At 42.2% G+C, this 15,783-nt stretch overlaps 1 protein-coding gene across 1 annotated transcript in view; it reads right to left on the reverse strand.

The window, feature by feature from the left end:
* Positions 1-3,234: 3,234 nt before the first annotated feature.
* LOC125452241 (fibulin-7) overlaps positions 3,235-15,783 on the reverse strand; it is an 81,154-nt gene continuing 68,605 nt past the window's right edge. Inside the window, exon 9 of the mRNA XM_059645725.1 lies at positions 3,235-3,356. Within this exon, the coding sequence (XP_059501708.1) occupies positions 3,241-3,356 (116 nt within the window). The 3' untranslated portion in view covers positions 3,235-3,240. The remainder of the gene's footprint in view (positions 3,357-15,783) is intronic.

Below are 15,783 nucleotides of genomic sequence, written 5' to 3' on the forward strand. Positions count from 1 at the left end.
TCAGCCATGGTTGCCTCATCCTTCCCTTAATATGTTCCCTCTTCCTTTGGATGAATTTCTGCTGTGCCTCCTGAATTACCCCCAGAGACTCCTGCTATTGCTGCTCCACTGTCTTCCCTGCTAGGATCCCCTTCCAATCAATGCTAGACAGCTCCTCCCTCATGTCTTTGTAGTCGTCTTTAATTGTAGGTATAATTATCTTCAATTGTAATACCATTACATCTGATTCCACTTTCTCCCTCTCAAACTGCAGGATGAATTCTATCATATAATGGTCACTTCCCCATAGGGTTCTTTCACCTTAAGTTCCCTAATCAAATCTATCTCATTACACATCACCAAATCCACAACTGACTGTTCCGTAGTGGATTTTACCAAAAAACCGCTGCTCCAAAAAACCATCTTGTAGACATTCCACAAATTCCTTTTCTCGGGATTGCTACCAACTTGATTTTCCTATTCTGCCTGCATACTGAAGTCCTCCATGATTATTGTAATTGTACCTTTCTTACATACCTTTTCCATCTGCTGATTCATTTACTTCCCCACATCCCGACTACTGCCAGGAGGCCTGTACTTAACTCCCATCAGGGTCATTTTTCCTTTGCAGGTCCTCAACCCTACTGACACAGATTCAATGCCTTTCAACTCTGTATCACTTCTTGAATTAATTTCTCCTCATAGGACAGTCCTGCCTTTACCCATTTCAGCCTGTGAATCTTCTCTGCAACATTTTGTTCCCTATTCAATCCACTTAATCTGTCCTAACGTCAATGCTTTTTGCAACCTCCCACTATGTTTTATCAACTCAAATTGCTAAAAACTTTCTTTTCTCCACATGTATTTATTTGTCTTGCCTTCAAACTTATAATTATCCCTGTAACCTTATCAAAAAATGTCTTAAGTACAATACCTACCTCTAAGCACCTTATCAGCAGTGGTTCATGAATAAAGAAAGGTTACATCACAATTAAAGAGTTTTGTTTCTATGTCTGGAATTTCAACATTTTCAATAATATGAAAATATTATTGAGCTAGAGACTACAATAAGTGTCCGAAATGGGACTGCTTTCTGAGCTTTGTGCTAAGGACATAAAACCTTATTGTGTAGGACTGAATGGGTGCATGATTCCATGGATAAGGAATTAATACACCATTCACAGATTAACGTGTTAGGAATGACAAGTATTTTAATGGCATTCATCAGATTTTGAGAGATGAATGAGAGAGTATTTTAAGTATGGTGCTTCTCATGTGTAGAGTCTATATTTCACATCTTCCCACCTCAGTGCTTTTTCTCTCCCCAAAACATCCTTTCACATTTAAAAGGGAAGTGGAAAAGTTGCATGTGTTTGGCAATATTGCTTGATCCAGCCACATGATCCAGCTTTTCTCTTTGTTGTTCTCTCAACAATTTTTTTGAATGATTTGTCAAGAATGGGCATACAACTTATAAAACAGTCATAAACACAGAAACAGAATAGGACCAGCAGTTGGCCATTCAGTACTATGAGCCTGCTCCACCATTCAATATGAGCATGGCTGATCATTCAGTACCCTGTTCCTGCTTTCTCCCCAAATCATCTGATCCCTTTAGCTCCAAGAACTATATCTAACTCCTTCTTGAAAACATTCAATGGTTTGGCATCATCTGTCTTTTTGTGACAGAGTATTTCACAGGCTCACCAATTTCTGATTGAAGAAATTTCACCTCATTTCAGTCCAAAATAGCCGACCTTATATCCTTAGATTGTGACTGCTGTTTCAAGACTTCCCTGTCATCATTTACCCTGTCTAATCCTGTTTGTATTTAATGGGTTTCCATGTGATCCCCCCTCGTTCTTCTAAAATCCAGTGAATGTAGTCATAATTGAGCCAATCTTTCTACATTTGTCAGTCCTGCTATCCCAGGATTCAGTTTGGTAGACTTAGACTACAGTCCCTCCACATCCAGGGTGTCCTTCCTCAGATAAGGAGATCAAAACTGTATGCAATGCTCAAAGTCTGACCAAGGCTTAGTACGAATACAGTAAGATATCCCGACTCCTATACTTGAATCCTATCACTATGAAGGCCAGGATAACAAAGTGTGGAGCTGGATGAACACAGCAGGCCAAGCAGCATCTCAGGAGCACAAAAGCTGACGTTTTGGGCCAAGACCCTTCATCAGAGAGGTCAGCCAGCATACTACCATTTGCCTTCTTCACTGATGGTTGCATCTACATGCTTACTTTCAGCAACTCCTGTAACAAGGACACCCGAGTTTCAATGTACCTCCCCCTTTCCAAATCTATCACCATTCAGAAAATAATCTGTCTTTTTGTTTTTTGCTATCAAAGTGGATAACCTTACATTTGTCTACATTATACTGCATCTGCCCAGTTGCTCAACCTGTCCACATCGTACTAAAGCATCTCTGCATTCACCTCACAGTTCACCCTCCCAACGAGCTTTGTCTCATCTGCCAATTTGGATTTATTTACCTTTAGTTCCCTTGTATAAGTCATGAATAATTGTTGTGAATTGTTGGATACAAGCATTTATCCCTATAGGTGTGAGAGTACACATGTAGACATTAGTTTAAAATGTTAAAAATGGTAAATGTTCAATAATTAAGTATTAAAATAGTAAGCATGTACCTTAGCCAATTTTTGCCCTTTATCATGAAACAGATTACCAGGATGTTATTGCCATTTATGAGACCCTTTACAGCTTATCCTTCCCATTTACAGCAATGTCTACACTACAAAAGTACTTATTTAGTTGCAAAGTTTTAGGATTATCTGAGGCCTTGAAGGATGCTATAGAAATGCAAATTTTTTTTGCATACAGTGTATGCTGAAGAAATAGTTAAATCAACTTCACAAAAATCACAGATGTGTTATGTTGCAGAAGAAGACTACCCAGCCCAATATATCTCCATTTGACAGAAATTTACAGAGTTATTCAATGATTCTTCTTCAGATTTTGCCTCTGATCAAGAGGTTACTAGTGATATTTGTTTTTGCAAAGTCCACTGTCAGAAATTCTCAGTAAAAGAAAAGGATGGAAAAATATCCTACAGAAAAAAAACAATCAAATGTGTTACATTTTGTTTAGGAATTTGTGAAAAGAGATAGGATGGACAACTCATTTTTCTCCACTAAAGAGATTGAATGAAAATAAGCATTTATTTGGGTTGTTGAGAATTCTGTGAGTTGTCATCTCTTCATCTTCAGAGTGTTGGTGATATTGGCATGGTCACCATTTATTATCCATTTCTGTCAGGTTACCCTTGAAGAAGTGGTGGTACTTGCTGCTTGAATTCACAATGTTCCAACACAGAAGTCTGCTGCCAGCTGAGAGACAGTTGATGCCTGTAACACGAAATATTTGTTAAGGCTTAATTAGCTCTATTAAAATAGAACAATTTGGATTTGGCACTTCATTATTATTAGTAGCATTAGAATTAGAATTGGCCCTTATAGTCACATATACTCAGTGGGTACAGTGAAAAGTTTATACATTGCCACTTACAGTGCCAATTTAGGTACAAAGGTACCTTGGCACAGCTTCTTTAGTGAAAGTAAGAACACATGGGATTCAAGGAAATTTGGCAAATTGGATCTAGAATTTCCTGAGTGGCAGGTTGTAGAGGGTGATAATTGAAGGGTATTTTGTGACTGGAGCCTGTGTCCAGTGGGGTTCTGCAGAGATCAGTGTTGGGGCCCTTACTGTTGCTGGTATATCTTAATGACTAGATTTGAATATAGGAGTGTCAATCAGTAAGCTCATGGATGATATGAAAATTGGTGAGGTGGTAAATAATGAGGAAAATAACCTTAAATTACAGGAGAATATAGCCAGGCTGGTCAGAGAGGCTAATCATTGGCAAATGGAATTCAATTCAGATACATTTGAGGTGATGCACTTAGGCAGGACAAAGAAGGCAAGGGAATACATAATGAACAGTAGGACACTTAGAAGCACTGTTGAACGGAGAAGCATTGGTGTGCATGTCCACCCACCCCTCAAGGTAGTATCAAAGGTAGACAAAGTGGCTAAGAAGGCATGTGGGATAGATGCCTTTATTAGTCAAGGTGTAGAATTTAAGAGCAGGGAGGTGTTGCTGGAACTGTATAAAACAATGGTTAGACCACGACTAGAGGATTGTTTGCAGTCCTGGAATCCACATTACAGGAAGGATGTGATAGCACTGGAGAGGAAATTTACTAGAATGTTGCTTGGTCTGGAGAGTTTCAGACATGAATGGAGAGCATGATTGAGATGTATAAGATGATGTGGGATGTAGACGGGGTAGACAGGAAGTAATTGGAGGTGGGATCAATGATCAGGGGCATCAATTTAAGGTAAGTGGTAGAAGGTTTAGGAAGAATGTGAGGAAACATGGATATGGTGGGCATCTGGAACGCACTGCTATCAGGGTGGTAGAGGCAGAAGCACTCATAATTAAGAAATATTTGGATGTACACTTGCAATAGCAAGGCACACAAGGCTATGGGCCACATGCTAGAATATAGAAGTAAATTAGGTCATTATTTTTGACTGGTGCATACTCAATGGGCTGAGAGACTTTTTACTTTGCTGTAGTGTATACTGTACTGTGCTCCGTGAATTTATGTAGTGAATACTCCAGACAAGACAATGTCTGTGAGTGTGTCGTGTTAATATGTTAAATAAACATCCTCTAACAATTGGATTAGGTAACTAGAGATACTTTAGAGATTAGGTAGCATGATATCTCCCAGAAAAAAAACTATTTTGACTTACAGAGACTATTACATAATCATGAGTTAATTTTTAGGAATAGGCCAGGAAAAATGTCCTTGGTTGTTCATCATGTTAATGTACACAGTCTGGATATGGTGAGGAAAGGATTAAACTCCATGATGGAAAATAATACTACTGATCCAAGTCATAGTAGCAGGGGCTCAACGATCTTGATAATGCTGAAACTGGATGAGTCACTAAGCTTCTGAAATCATTATTGCAAAGTCAATGCAGTAATGAAAGCAGATTCATATCCTATTCCTTGATTGGTGGATTGCATTCAGAGAATAATGACCTAATTTACTGTGAACAGGGTGGATCACCAAATTTGATCATCCAAAGGATAGTGGCAACCTCCAATGACCAAAGAAATATTAGCATTTGTCACACCATATGGACTTTATCAATGCAAAGTCATGTTGTTTGGAATGTAAACTGTACCAGCAACATTCAAAAGATGGATTAATTAAGTTATTGGAAGACTGTGTAACTGCATGATTCACATAGACAGCTCAGTTGTATTCAATCAAACATTTACACCGTTGACTAAACGGTTTGATCAGTTGCTGGCTGTAAATTTGGCTGAGTGAATTTGCCAAGCAGAAGTGATTCATTTGAGCCAAGTGTCCAAATAGTGCTAAGAGAACTGAAAGTAAGGGCTATTTTGGATTTTCGTGGAATTAGCTCAAAATGTGAAATTTTCCAACATTGGATTTCATTACAAGATTTTTCCGAACTTCAGCACTTTCATGGATCCTCTGACGAATTTGTTAAAGGAACGCAGAAAATTTGAATGGATGCAACAATGTCAAAGTATCATTACATGAATGCGGTGCTGACAACTGTATCAATCACCAGCAACATGAAAGGAATTGTTATTTATATGGATCACAAATCATTAATTTTTTTGCAAAAATTTCAGGACAAGACTCATTGTTGTTTTGATGCAGCTTAATACACCAGCTGTACAATTTAAGGATTATCCATTTGCCTGGAAGAGGAAATTTTACACAGATGCTTCATCAACAGCATATATGAAGGAAATAGAGTGCTCTGATGCCAATGAAATTGTGCCATGGGGGAGGTGCATTTGGAGGTACGTGCAGTAAATTGGGGGGAGGAGGAGTGGTCATCTTAGATTTTACCCAGATTTTAGGCTAAGTTTTTAATTGTCAAATTTTTCCTCAATAACTGCTGACAGAAACCAACCCTCCAAAATCAAGGGATTTTAAGGGACCTTTCTCAGAGGAATCCAGATAGAGGGGAATTGCACATGAGAGCCTTCAGTTGACAAGGCAATTCCCATAGTGTCTGCTGCCTCTGGGAATCTTCAGGTCCTGATGTTCAACTCCAGTCTATGCTGGTGCAAAGACTATCTGGCCATCAGGAATTTCAGCCAATGTTCCTTACGTTTCAGTAAATACAGACATTAGTTTGTGGTGCAGACTCAGCCAGAGCTGAAGCAGAAGCTGTATAAATAGAATTGTACTGGATTTTTTTTAACATAGCAGATATATTTTGTTCTTGCAGTACTTTATCAGAGATTTCTACAAACTGAGGAAGAAAATTAATGATATTTGGAATATTCCTGCTTTCCTACTTCAGGAATAAAAACTCTAGGAGAATCAGACATTAATTTTTCTGGTTTAGTCATACATTGTCTGTTGGGACTACCCATATTCCACTTTGCATTTTGATCCAACTGCTGCATTCAGTTAGGCACATTCCGTTCCACGTTGTTTTGTGGGAGATCACAGTGATAAATACAGATGAAGCCTTTCTAGCCAATCCATGCAGCAACTCTACACTTCAATTAGTACTTGATTAGCTGTAAAGCACTCTGGAATGTCCTGAAATTATTTGAAGGACCATACAAGTTAATTCTTTCTTTCCATGCTGTTTCATAAGAAACCAGAGAATGAGGACTGTACTTAAAGGGCAATCAGATTACACTATATTAGAACCAGTATCTTTACTGTGGTGCTACTATTTAAAGCCTTCTACAATTTTTGAATACCCAGTAAAAAGAAATTACAACGTCTCCCATGGTTAATTCCTGCAAGATTTTTCCAGCAAGCAACTGAGTGATAATAATCTGAAGATCCTAACCTTGAAACCTAATCTGTACAGTTAGTGTTGAAGGAGGTTCCAGTAGAAGATTTTCATAGTATTTACATTTGCATGCTACTACTTATAAAAAAATGTAAGCCAGAGTTTTAAAATAAATACTTACAGTAGCTTCTGTTCTAAGCAATGTTTGACATTGGCAAGGCAAATGGGGTGATAGAGTTTGGGTTCTGCCAGGGCCCCTCAGCCCTTGACCTCTTTACAGCTTTGGTTCAGACATGGATAAAAGAGTTGAAATCTAGAGATGAGGTAAGAGTACAGCTCTTGTCATCAAAGTTGCATACAACTGAGCGTCGCACCAAAGAGCCCCCGCAAAAATGAAATCAATGGGTAGAGCAACGGGAGAAATACACTCCACTGGTTAAAGTCATATCTGGCACATTCGAAAATGGTTGTGGTTGCTGGAGGTCAGTCATTTCAGCTCCAGAATGTCTCTGCAGGAGGTCCTTAAGGTAATGTCCTAGGTCCAACCATCTTCAGTTGCTCCATCATAAAGTCAGAAGTAGGGATGTTCGCTGATGATTGCTCAATGATCAGCACAAGTGGCAGGTAACATTTGTGCCCACAAATGCCAGGCAATGATGATCTCCAAAAGCAAAAGCTAACCACTGCCCCTCAACATTCAATTACCATTGACCCAAAAGTCACCTGGACTCATCACATACATACAGTGGCTATAAGAGCAAGTCAGAGGCTAGGAATATGGCAGCGAGTAACGCACCTCCTGACTTCCCAAACCCTGTCCACTATCTACAAGGCACAAGTCAGGAGTGTGATGGAATATTCCCCACTTGGCTGGATACATGGAACCCTAACAACACTCAAGAAGCTTGACAACATCCAGAACAATCAACTCACACATCAACAAGCATCCTCTCCCTCCATCACCAATGTTCAGAAGCAGCCATGTGTATTATCCACAAGATGTACTACAGAAGTTCACTAAAGATCCTTAGACAGCACCTTCCAAACCCATGGCCTTTAACATCGAGATGGACAAAGGCAGCAGCTAAATGGGAACACCACCACCTGAACACTCCCCCCAAAGCCACTCACCTTTATGACTTGGAACTATATCGCCATTACTTCAGTGTCACTGAGTGATAATCCTGGATTTCCCTCTCTAAAGGTATCGTGGATCAACATCCAGCACATGGACTGCCACTCACCACTACCTTCTCAAGGGTGACTAGGGACGGCAATAAATGCTGCCCAGCCAGGAATGCCTGCATCCCGTGAGTGAATAAAAAACACCTGTCACACAAATCCACCAACGATCTGCAAAAATTCACTCATCACAACAACCAACTGAAGAAATGTCAGGTTGACTGGCAATGATGATGGGCTGCTCTTCCAATTACAAGCTGCTTTTCCCCTGTGCTTGCAACAGATAGGTTCATTAATAAGCCTATCATGAACAAATGTGGGAGACAAAGGACCTGATTGGAGAAGAAGCAGGCAAGGTTCACATGTGCCAACAGTGAGGGAATTGTTGAGAGTGTGGGGGCTGGGAGTAGTGGGGGAGCGGATGACATGGGAGCATGGAGGTGGGGGAAGATGGTGTGTGGGATAGGGGCTGCATGGGGAGTAGTGGCTTCAGGGTAGTCGTGGTGGATGGGCAGGATCAGGAATCTGAGAGCAAGAGGGTCCAGAGTTTGGGTAGTGTTGGGAGAATTGAAAGGGACGCATTCAGGAATTAAGTAGAAATACATCAAATTATGTGAATTATACAGTACAGTAAAAGGCTATTTGGCCCAAGTTGCATATGCTTTTTCTGAGATTTTCTCGTAGAGGTTGGAAAGAAAGGGATCAGAGAGGATCCTGAAAAATACATGCAGTGAATTTGGAATTTGAACAAATTGGGATTCAGAAGGGGAGAAAAATCCAGAAGGGGATTGGTATCCAAGTGTTGTTGAAGCTTGTGATCATGACATCTGAAGGAAAAAAGAGCCAAACGCGCAAAATATGAAAGTAGACTGTGGCCCAGTACAGCTTGGAGATAGAATGAGCCCCTCCTGCAGGAGAGGGAGGTCAGGAGCATGTTTGAGGCAGCACATGGCATTGAGTGTGGATAGCAAGAAATTTCAACTGAGTATATTGTCATTTTTCTTTGAAATCAGTGACAGTAATTTCTTGACACACTAGTATTAGGCTGTCCTCTGTATCAGAATGTTATAGGTTCAAGGTTCACTCCATGATGTCACATAATACAAGCTGACACTTTGGTGCAGCTCTAAGGGAGCTATTATGTTGTTGTAGTTGTTGCTTTTTGGATGATGTATTAAATTGAGACCTATATGCCTATTTAGGAGGCACAAAAACTCTGCGAAACTATTCAAGGAATTGCAGAAGAGTTCATAGAATCACTGAATAGTAACAACTGTCTTATTCATGCGGGCACAAGGAAGGATCAATTTATCTTGTGCCTCTTCCCCATCTTTCTCCAACAACCCTGCACATACTTCTTTTTCTGGTAATTATCCAATTCCCTGTTAAATCAAGAGGGATCTGAATAGAGTAGATAGGGCAAAACTTGTAAAGGGATCAAGAAAAGAATGGCCAGGCTCAAAGCGATTTGAAAATGTAGCATTAGTGACATGACAAGAAAAGGTTTTTCACACAAATTGATAGCTTGTGTCTGCAAATATACTGCCCGGAAGTATGTCAGAGGCTGAGCCCACTGAGACATTGAAGAGAGCAAATCCCTCACCTTCTCGAGGGCAATATTAGCAATATATGCTGGGCCAACTGTTAACACCCACATCCCATGACTGAATTAAAAAACCAAATAAATAAATTCAGAGAGAAATGGGTTACAGTGAATGAAGGGAACAGTGAGAAAGAGACAATGGGAACTGCAGATGCTGGAGAATCCAAGATAACAAAGCATTGAGCTGGATGAACACAGCAGGCCAGGCAGCATCTTAGGAGCACAAAAGCTGAGGCTTCGGGCCTAGACCCTTCATCAGAAAAGGGGGATGGGGAGAGGGTTCTGAAATAAATAGGGAGAAAGGGGCAGGTGGATTGAAGATGGATAGAGGAGAAGATAGGTGGAGAGGAGTAAACGTGATCAATTCATCTCTCAACCTTCTCTGCTCCATGGAAAACCATCCCAGCTTCTCCAATCCAGCTGCATAATTGTATTCCTCTTCCCTGGAGCCATTCTTCTGAATATTTTCTACTCTCTTGCCAATGTATTCAAACATTTCCTAAAGTACAGACCCAGAACATGATGGGATACCCTAGGTGAAGCTGAACCAGCATTTTATACAAGTTTAACATTGCTCCCTGGTTGTTGTATTCTGTGTTCATATTAATAAAGGTTCAGATTGAAGGGTCTAGGCCCAAAACGTCAGCTTTTGTGCTCCTAAGATGCTGCCTGACCTGCTGTGTTCCTCCAGCTCAACAGTTTGTCATCGAGTGAGAAAGAGACAGCTAATCTCATACCAACAGCTCTCAATTAAATGATGTAGAGAGAATGAGAGATCAAGGAAAGGGTCAATGTGGAGAGAAAATATTAAAGATGGAAGAAAGGGAGTGTGATGTAGCAGATACATTCTGAACACAGAAGTGGGTACAGAGGTGAAACTGAATGAAGAAAAGCTAAACGCCGTGCAATTAATTGAATTGCGGGCTTTCAGCAATTAAATAGAAATACATCAAATTATGTGAATTATACAGTACAGAGAAATGCCTTTTCGCCCAAGTTGTGAAGGCCTGTTCTGAGATTTTCTCATAGAGATTGGAAAGAAAGGAATCAGAGAGGATTCTGAAAAATACATTCAGTGAATTTGGTATGATTGGGATTCAGAAGGGGATTGGTATCTAAGAGTTGTTGAAGCTTCTGATCATGACATCTGAAGGAAAAAAGAGCCAAACGAGCAAAATATGAAAGTAAACTGTGGCCCATTTTCTCCCCTTTCGTCCAGGAACTCCCTACCTACGTCCGATACACCACCCACGCCCTCCACCTCCTCCAGGACTTCCAATTCCCTGGCTCCTAACAGCTCATTTTCACCATGGACGTCCAGTCCCTATACACCTGTATTCCGCATGCAGATGGCCTCAAGGCCCTCCGCTTCTTCCTGTCCCGCAGGCCCGACCAGTCCCCCTCCACCAACACCCTCATCCGCCTAGCCGAACTCGTCCTCACCCTTAACAACTTCTCTTTCGATTCCTCCCACTTCCTACAGACTAAGGGGGTGGCCATGGGCACCCGCATGGGCCCCAGCTATGCCTGCCTCTTTGTAGATTTCCACACCTACACAGGCCCCAAACCCCACCTCTTCCTCCGTTACATTGATGACTGTATCAGCGCTGCCCCTTGTTCCCCAGAGGAGCTTGAACAGTTCATCCACTTCACGAACACCTTCCACCCCAACCTTCAGTTCACCTGGGCCATCTCCAGCAAATCCCTCACCTTCCTGGACCTCTCAGTCTCCATCTCAGGCAACCAGCTTGTAACTGATGTCCATTTCAAGCCAACCAGCTTGTAACTGATGTCCATTTCAAGCCCACCGACTCCCACAGCTACCTAGAATACACCTCCTCCCACCCACCCTCCTGCAAAAATTCCATCCCCTATTCCCAATTCCTCCGCCTCCGCCGCATCTGCTCCCACGATGAGGCATTCCACTCCCGCACTTCCCAGATGTCCAAGTTCTTCAAGGACCGCAACTTTCCCCCCACAGTGATCGAGAACGCCCTTGACCGCGTCTCCCGCATTTCCCGCAACACATCCCTCACACCCCGCCCCTGCCACAACCGCCCAAAGAGGATCCCCCTTGTTCTCACACACCACCCCACCAACCTCCGGATACAACGCATCATCCTCCGACACTTCCGCCATCTACAATCCGACCCCACCACCCAAGACATTTTTCCATCCCCACCCCTGTCTGCTTTCCGGAGAGACCACTCTCTCCGTGACTCCCTTGTTCGCTCCACACTGCCCTCCAACCCCACCACACCCGGCACCTTCCCCTGCAACCGCAGGAAATGCTACACTTGTCCCCACACCTCCTCCCTCACCCCTATCCCAGGCCAAAGATGACTTTACACATTAAGCAGAGGTTCACCTGCACATCTGCCAATGTGGTATACTGCATCCACTGTACCCAGTGTGGCTTCCTCTACATTGGGGAAACCAAGCAGAGGCTTGGGGACCGCTTTGCAGAACACCTCCGCTCGATTCACAATAAACAACTGCACCTCCCAGTCGCAAACCATTTCCACTCCCCCTCCCATTCTTTAGATGACATGTCCATCATGGGCCTCCTGCAGTGCCACAATGATGCCACCCGAAGGTTGCAGGAACAGCAACTCATATTCCGCTTGGGAACCCTGCAGCCCAATGGTATCAATGTGGACTTCACCAGCTTCAAAATCTCCCCTTCCCCCACCGCATCCCAAAACCAGCCCAGTTCGTCCCCTCCCCCCACTGCACCACACAACCAGCCCAGCTCTTCCCCTCCACCCACTGCATCCTAAAACCAGTCCAACCTGTCTCTGCCTCCCTAACCGGCTCTTCCTCTCACCCATCCCTTCCTCCCACCCCAAGCCGAACCTCCATCTCCTACCTACTAACCGCATCCCACCTCCTTGACCTGTCAGTCTTCCCTGGACTGATCTATCCCCTCCCTACCTCCCCACTTATACTCTCCTCTCCACCTATCTTCTTTTCTTTCCATCTTCGGTCTGCCTCCCCCTCTCTCCCTATTTATTCCAGAACCCTCACCCCATCCCCCTCTCTGATGAAGGGTCTAGGCCCGAAACGTCAGCTTTTGTGGTTCTGAGATGCTGCTGGGCTGCTGTGTTCATCCAGCCTCACATTTCATTATCTGTGGCCCAGTACAGCTTGGAGATAGAGTGAGCCCCTCCTGCAGGAGGGGGAGGTAAGGAGCATGTATATAGCAGCACGTGGCATTGAGTATGGATCTTAGGTTATGATGAGCGACTGGTTCAAGAACTTCTAACTATTTTGGATATACCTATAATTACAAGACTATTTAAATGAGGAGGGTGGAATTTCAATTGAAATTCTCATGGAATAGGTTTGAGTCATAGGCAGTTATAATGGTAAAAGTTGTGGATACAAAGTTTGCAGAAAGACAAAGTGGCAGTGAGCAGGTGTTTTATGGACCAGAGGAAGATATAGTGACATCATCCAGGGTTCATAGAAACAGAGAAAATAAGAGCAGGAGTAGGCCATTCGGCTTTTTGCTCACATGACCAAGATGGCGACAGAGTAAGACGTTCCAGCCAGAGCTCCTCTGCTCCAGCCATTCTTTTTCTTTTCTTCCCTCTCTTTTTACCTCCTTTTTCGTACATTTTCCCCAATTTTTGACTTGGACCTATCCAGAGAGGAATGGAGGAGCTGGCGAGCCCTGGAAGCAAGTCCTTGAACAGAGCCCGGTGCAGGGAATTGTGTCCCAGAGCGGAGGGCAGCATGGGGGAACGACTCCCAGAGCGGAGACCGGCCCAGGGAATCAAATCCTGGAGCAGAAGCTGGTGCAGGGAAGTAGCCCCAGAGGAAATTTACCTTGGAGCAACTGAGAGCTGTAATGCAAGTTGTTTTCTTTTTTGTACCTCTTTTTGTATCAAAGTATCATACCTAGGTACATAGAGGCAACTGTGTAAAACTGCTCACTGTACATTTGTACCTCTGTACTTGAGTACACATGATCATAAAGGATATTCTATTCTATTCTTTGACCCTGCTCTTTCATTCATTGTGATCACTGGTCATCATCTACCTCAGTACCCTGTTCCCACTTTCTTCCCATACTCTTGATCCCTTTAACACCAAGAACTGTATCTAACTATATTTCTGAAGGTTTATCTCTCAACAGCAGAACATTACATTTGCATTTGACAAGGTGCCTCATGGTAGGCTCGTCCTGAAGGTTAAGTCACATGGGATCCACCCTGAACTGGTAAGTTGGATACAAAGTTAGTTTGGTCATAGAAGGCAGAGTGTAGTTATGGAGGGGTGTTTTTCCGACTGGAGGTCTTTGACTGGGATCATTGCTGGGACTTCTGTTATTTGTTTTATATATAAAATGATTTGGGTGAAAATGTGGGTGGTCTGAGTAGCAGGTTGGCAGATCACATGAAAATTCGTGGAGTTGTGGATAGTGAGTAAGGTTGTGAAAGGATACAGCAGGATATAGATCAGCTGAAAAGTTGGGCAGAGAAATGGCAGATGAAGTTTAATCTGGACAAGTGTGAGGTGGTGAATTTTGGGAGGTCAAACATAAGAGAAAAGTATACAGTGAAGGGCAAGACCCTTATGAGTATTGATATATAGAAAGATCTTGGGATTCCAGTCCATAGCTCCCTGAAAGTGGCAACACAAGAGGATAAGATGGTAGCAAAGGCATATGGCATGCTTGCCTTCAATTGTCAAGTCATTGGGTATAAAAGTTGGCAAGTCATGTTGCAGCTGCTTAAAACTTTACTTAGGCCACATTTGGAGTAATGTGTGCAGTTCTGGTTGACACACTATAGGAAGAATGTGGAGGCTTTGGAGAAGGTACAAAATGCAATAGCATTGTTCAAGAGGCATTTAGACAGATACATAAATAGGAAATAGAGGGCTACAGACTATGTGCAGGCAGATGAGATTAGTTTAGAATGATATCATGGTTGGTGCAACATGGTGGGCCAAAGGGAGGCAATGGTGTAGCAGTATTATGGCTGAACTGTTATTTCAAAGACCCAGGTAATGTTCTGTGGACCCGGGTTCAAATCCCACCATGGTAGATGGTGAAATTTGAATTCAATAAATATCAGGAATTTGGAATCTAATGATGACCGTGAATCTATTGTTGATTGTCAGGAAAATCCCATCTGGTTCACTAATGTCCTTTAGGGAAGGAAACTGCCATCAGCAATGTGGTTGACTCTTAACTGCCCTCCAGGCAATTGGGATGGGCTGTAAATGCTCATCCCATGAATGAACAAAGGAAAGATAAAGGGCCTGTTCCTGTACTGTACCAGCCTATGTATTACCTCAGTATTGTGTCATCCTGAACATCACCTCTAGCTCTGATACATCCTTTCAGTCAACAAGCTTCTGACTCAAAGCCAACGTAATACAAATCAGCAACCTACATACATATTTTGGCAAGCTACAGAAATCAACTCAAATGCACAGCAATCTGAAGCGTCAGATTAATCATTATTACAGTTAAAATCTTTACAAATCAATATCAGAAAGAAATATAGCATCCACTAGGCTTTTTAATCCCTTAGATTTTTCAGTTTGAATATAATTTGTTTGTTTCCTCCCAACATTAATGCCAATAAAATTAGTACAGATTAGTTAGCACTATTCCAAACAATATGGATCAACACAATTCACTGTTTAATCAGCATTAATATTTGTGCTTCAAATTCCACATTCCCATTTATCCCTGATTAACTTCGATAGCCCTGCTTAACATTATGCCATCAATCTCTGTCTTAAAAATATTCAATGACCTCACTTCTACCACCTTTTGAGGTAAAGGTCAAAGTCACACAACACTCAGTAAAAACGATCAGACATCTGTCTTAAAAGCATGACCCCTAATTTTAAAACAGTACGTTTTAGTTTTGGACTGACCCATAAGTGCAAATATCTATTCATGTCCATCTTAACAAAATGATTTGGATCTTGTACACTTCAATGAGGTCACCTCTCGTTCTTCTAAACTCCGGTGGAAAGAAACCCAGACTGCTCAACCTACCCTTATAGGACAACCCACTTATTCCAGGTATCTATCAAGTAAATCTTCTCTGAACAGCCTCTAATGGATTTATAACCTTCCTCAAATAAGGAGACCAACATTGAATAGACCAACATAGTTTTCAGGATGTGGACTCACCAATGCCACGTGTAAC

Source organism: Stegostoma tigrinum, chromosome 4, assembly GCF_030684315.1.
Source record: "Stegostoma tigrinum isolate sSteTig4 chromosome 4, sSteTig4.hap1, whole genome shotgun sequence".
Classification (NCBI taxonomy): Eukaryota; Metazoa; Chordata; class Chondrichthyes; order Orectolobiformes; family Stegostomatidae; genus Stegostoma; species Stegostoma tigrinum.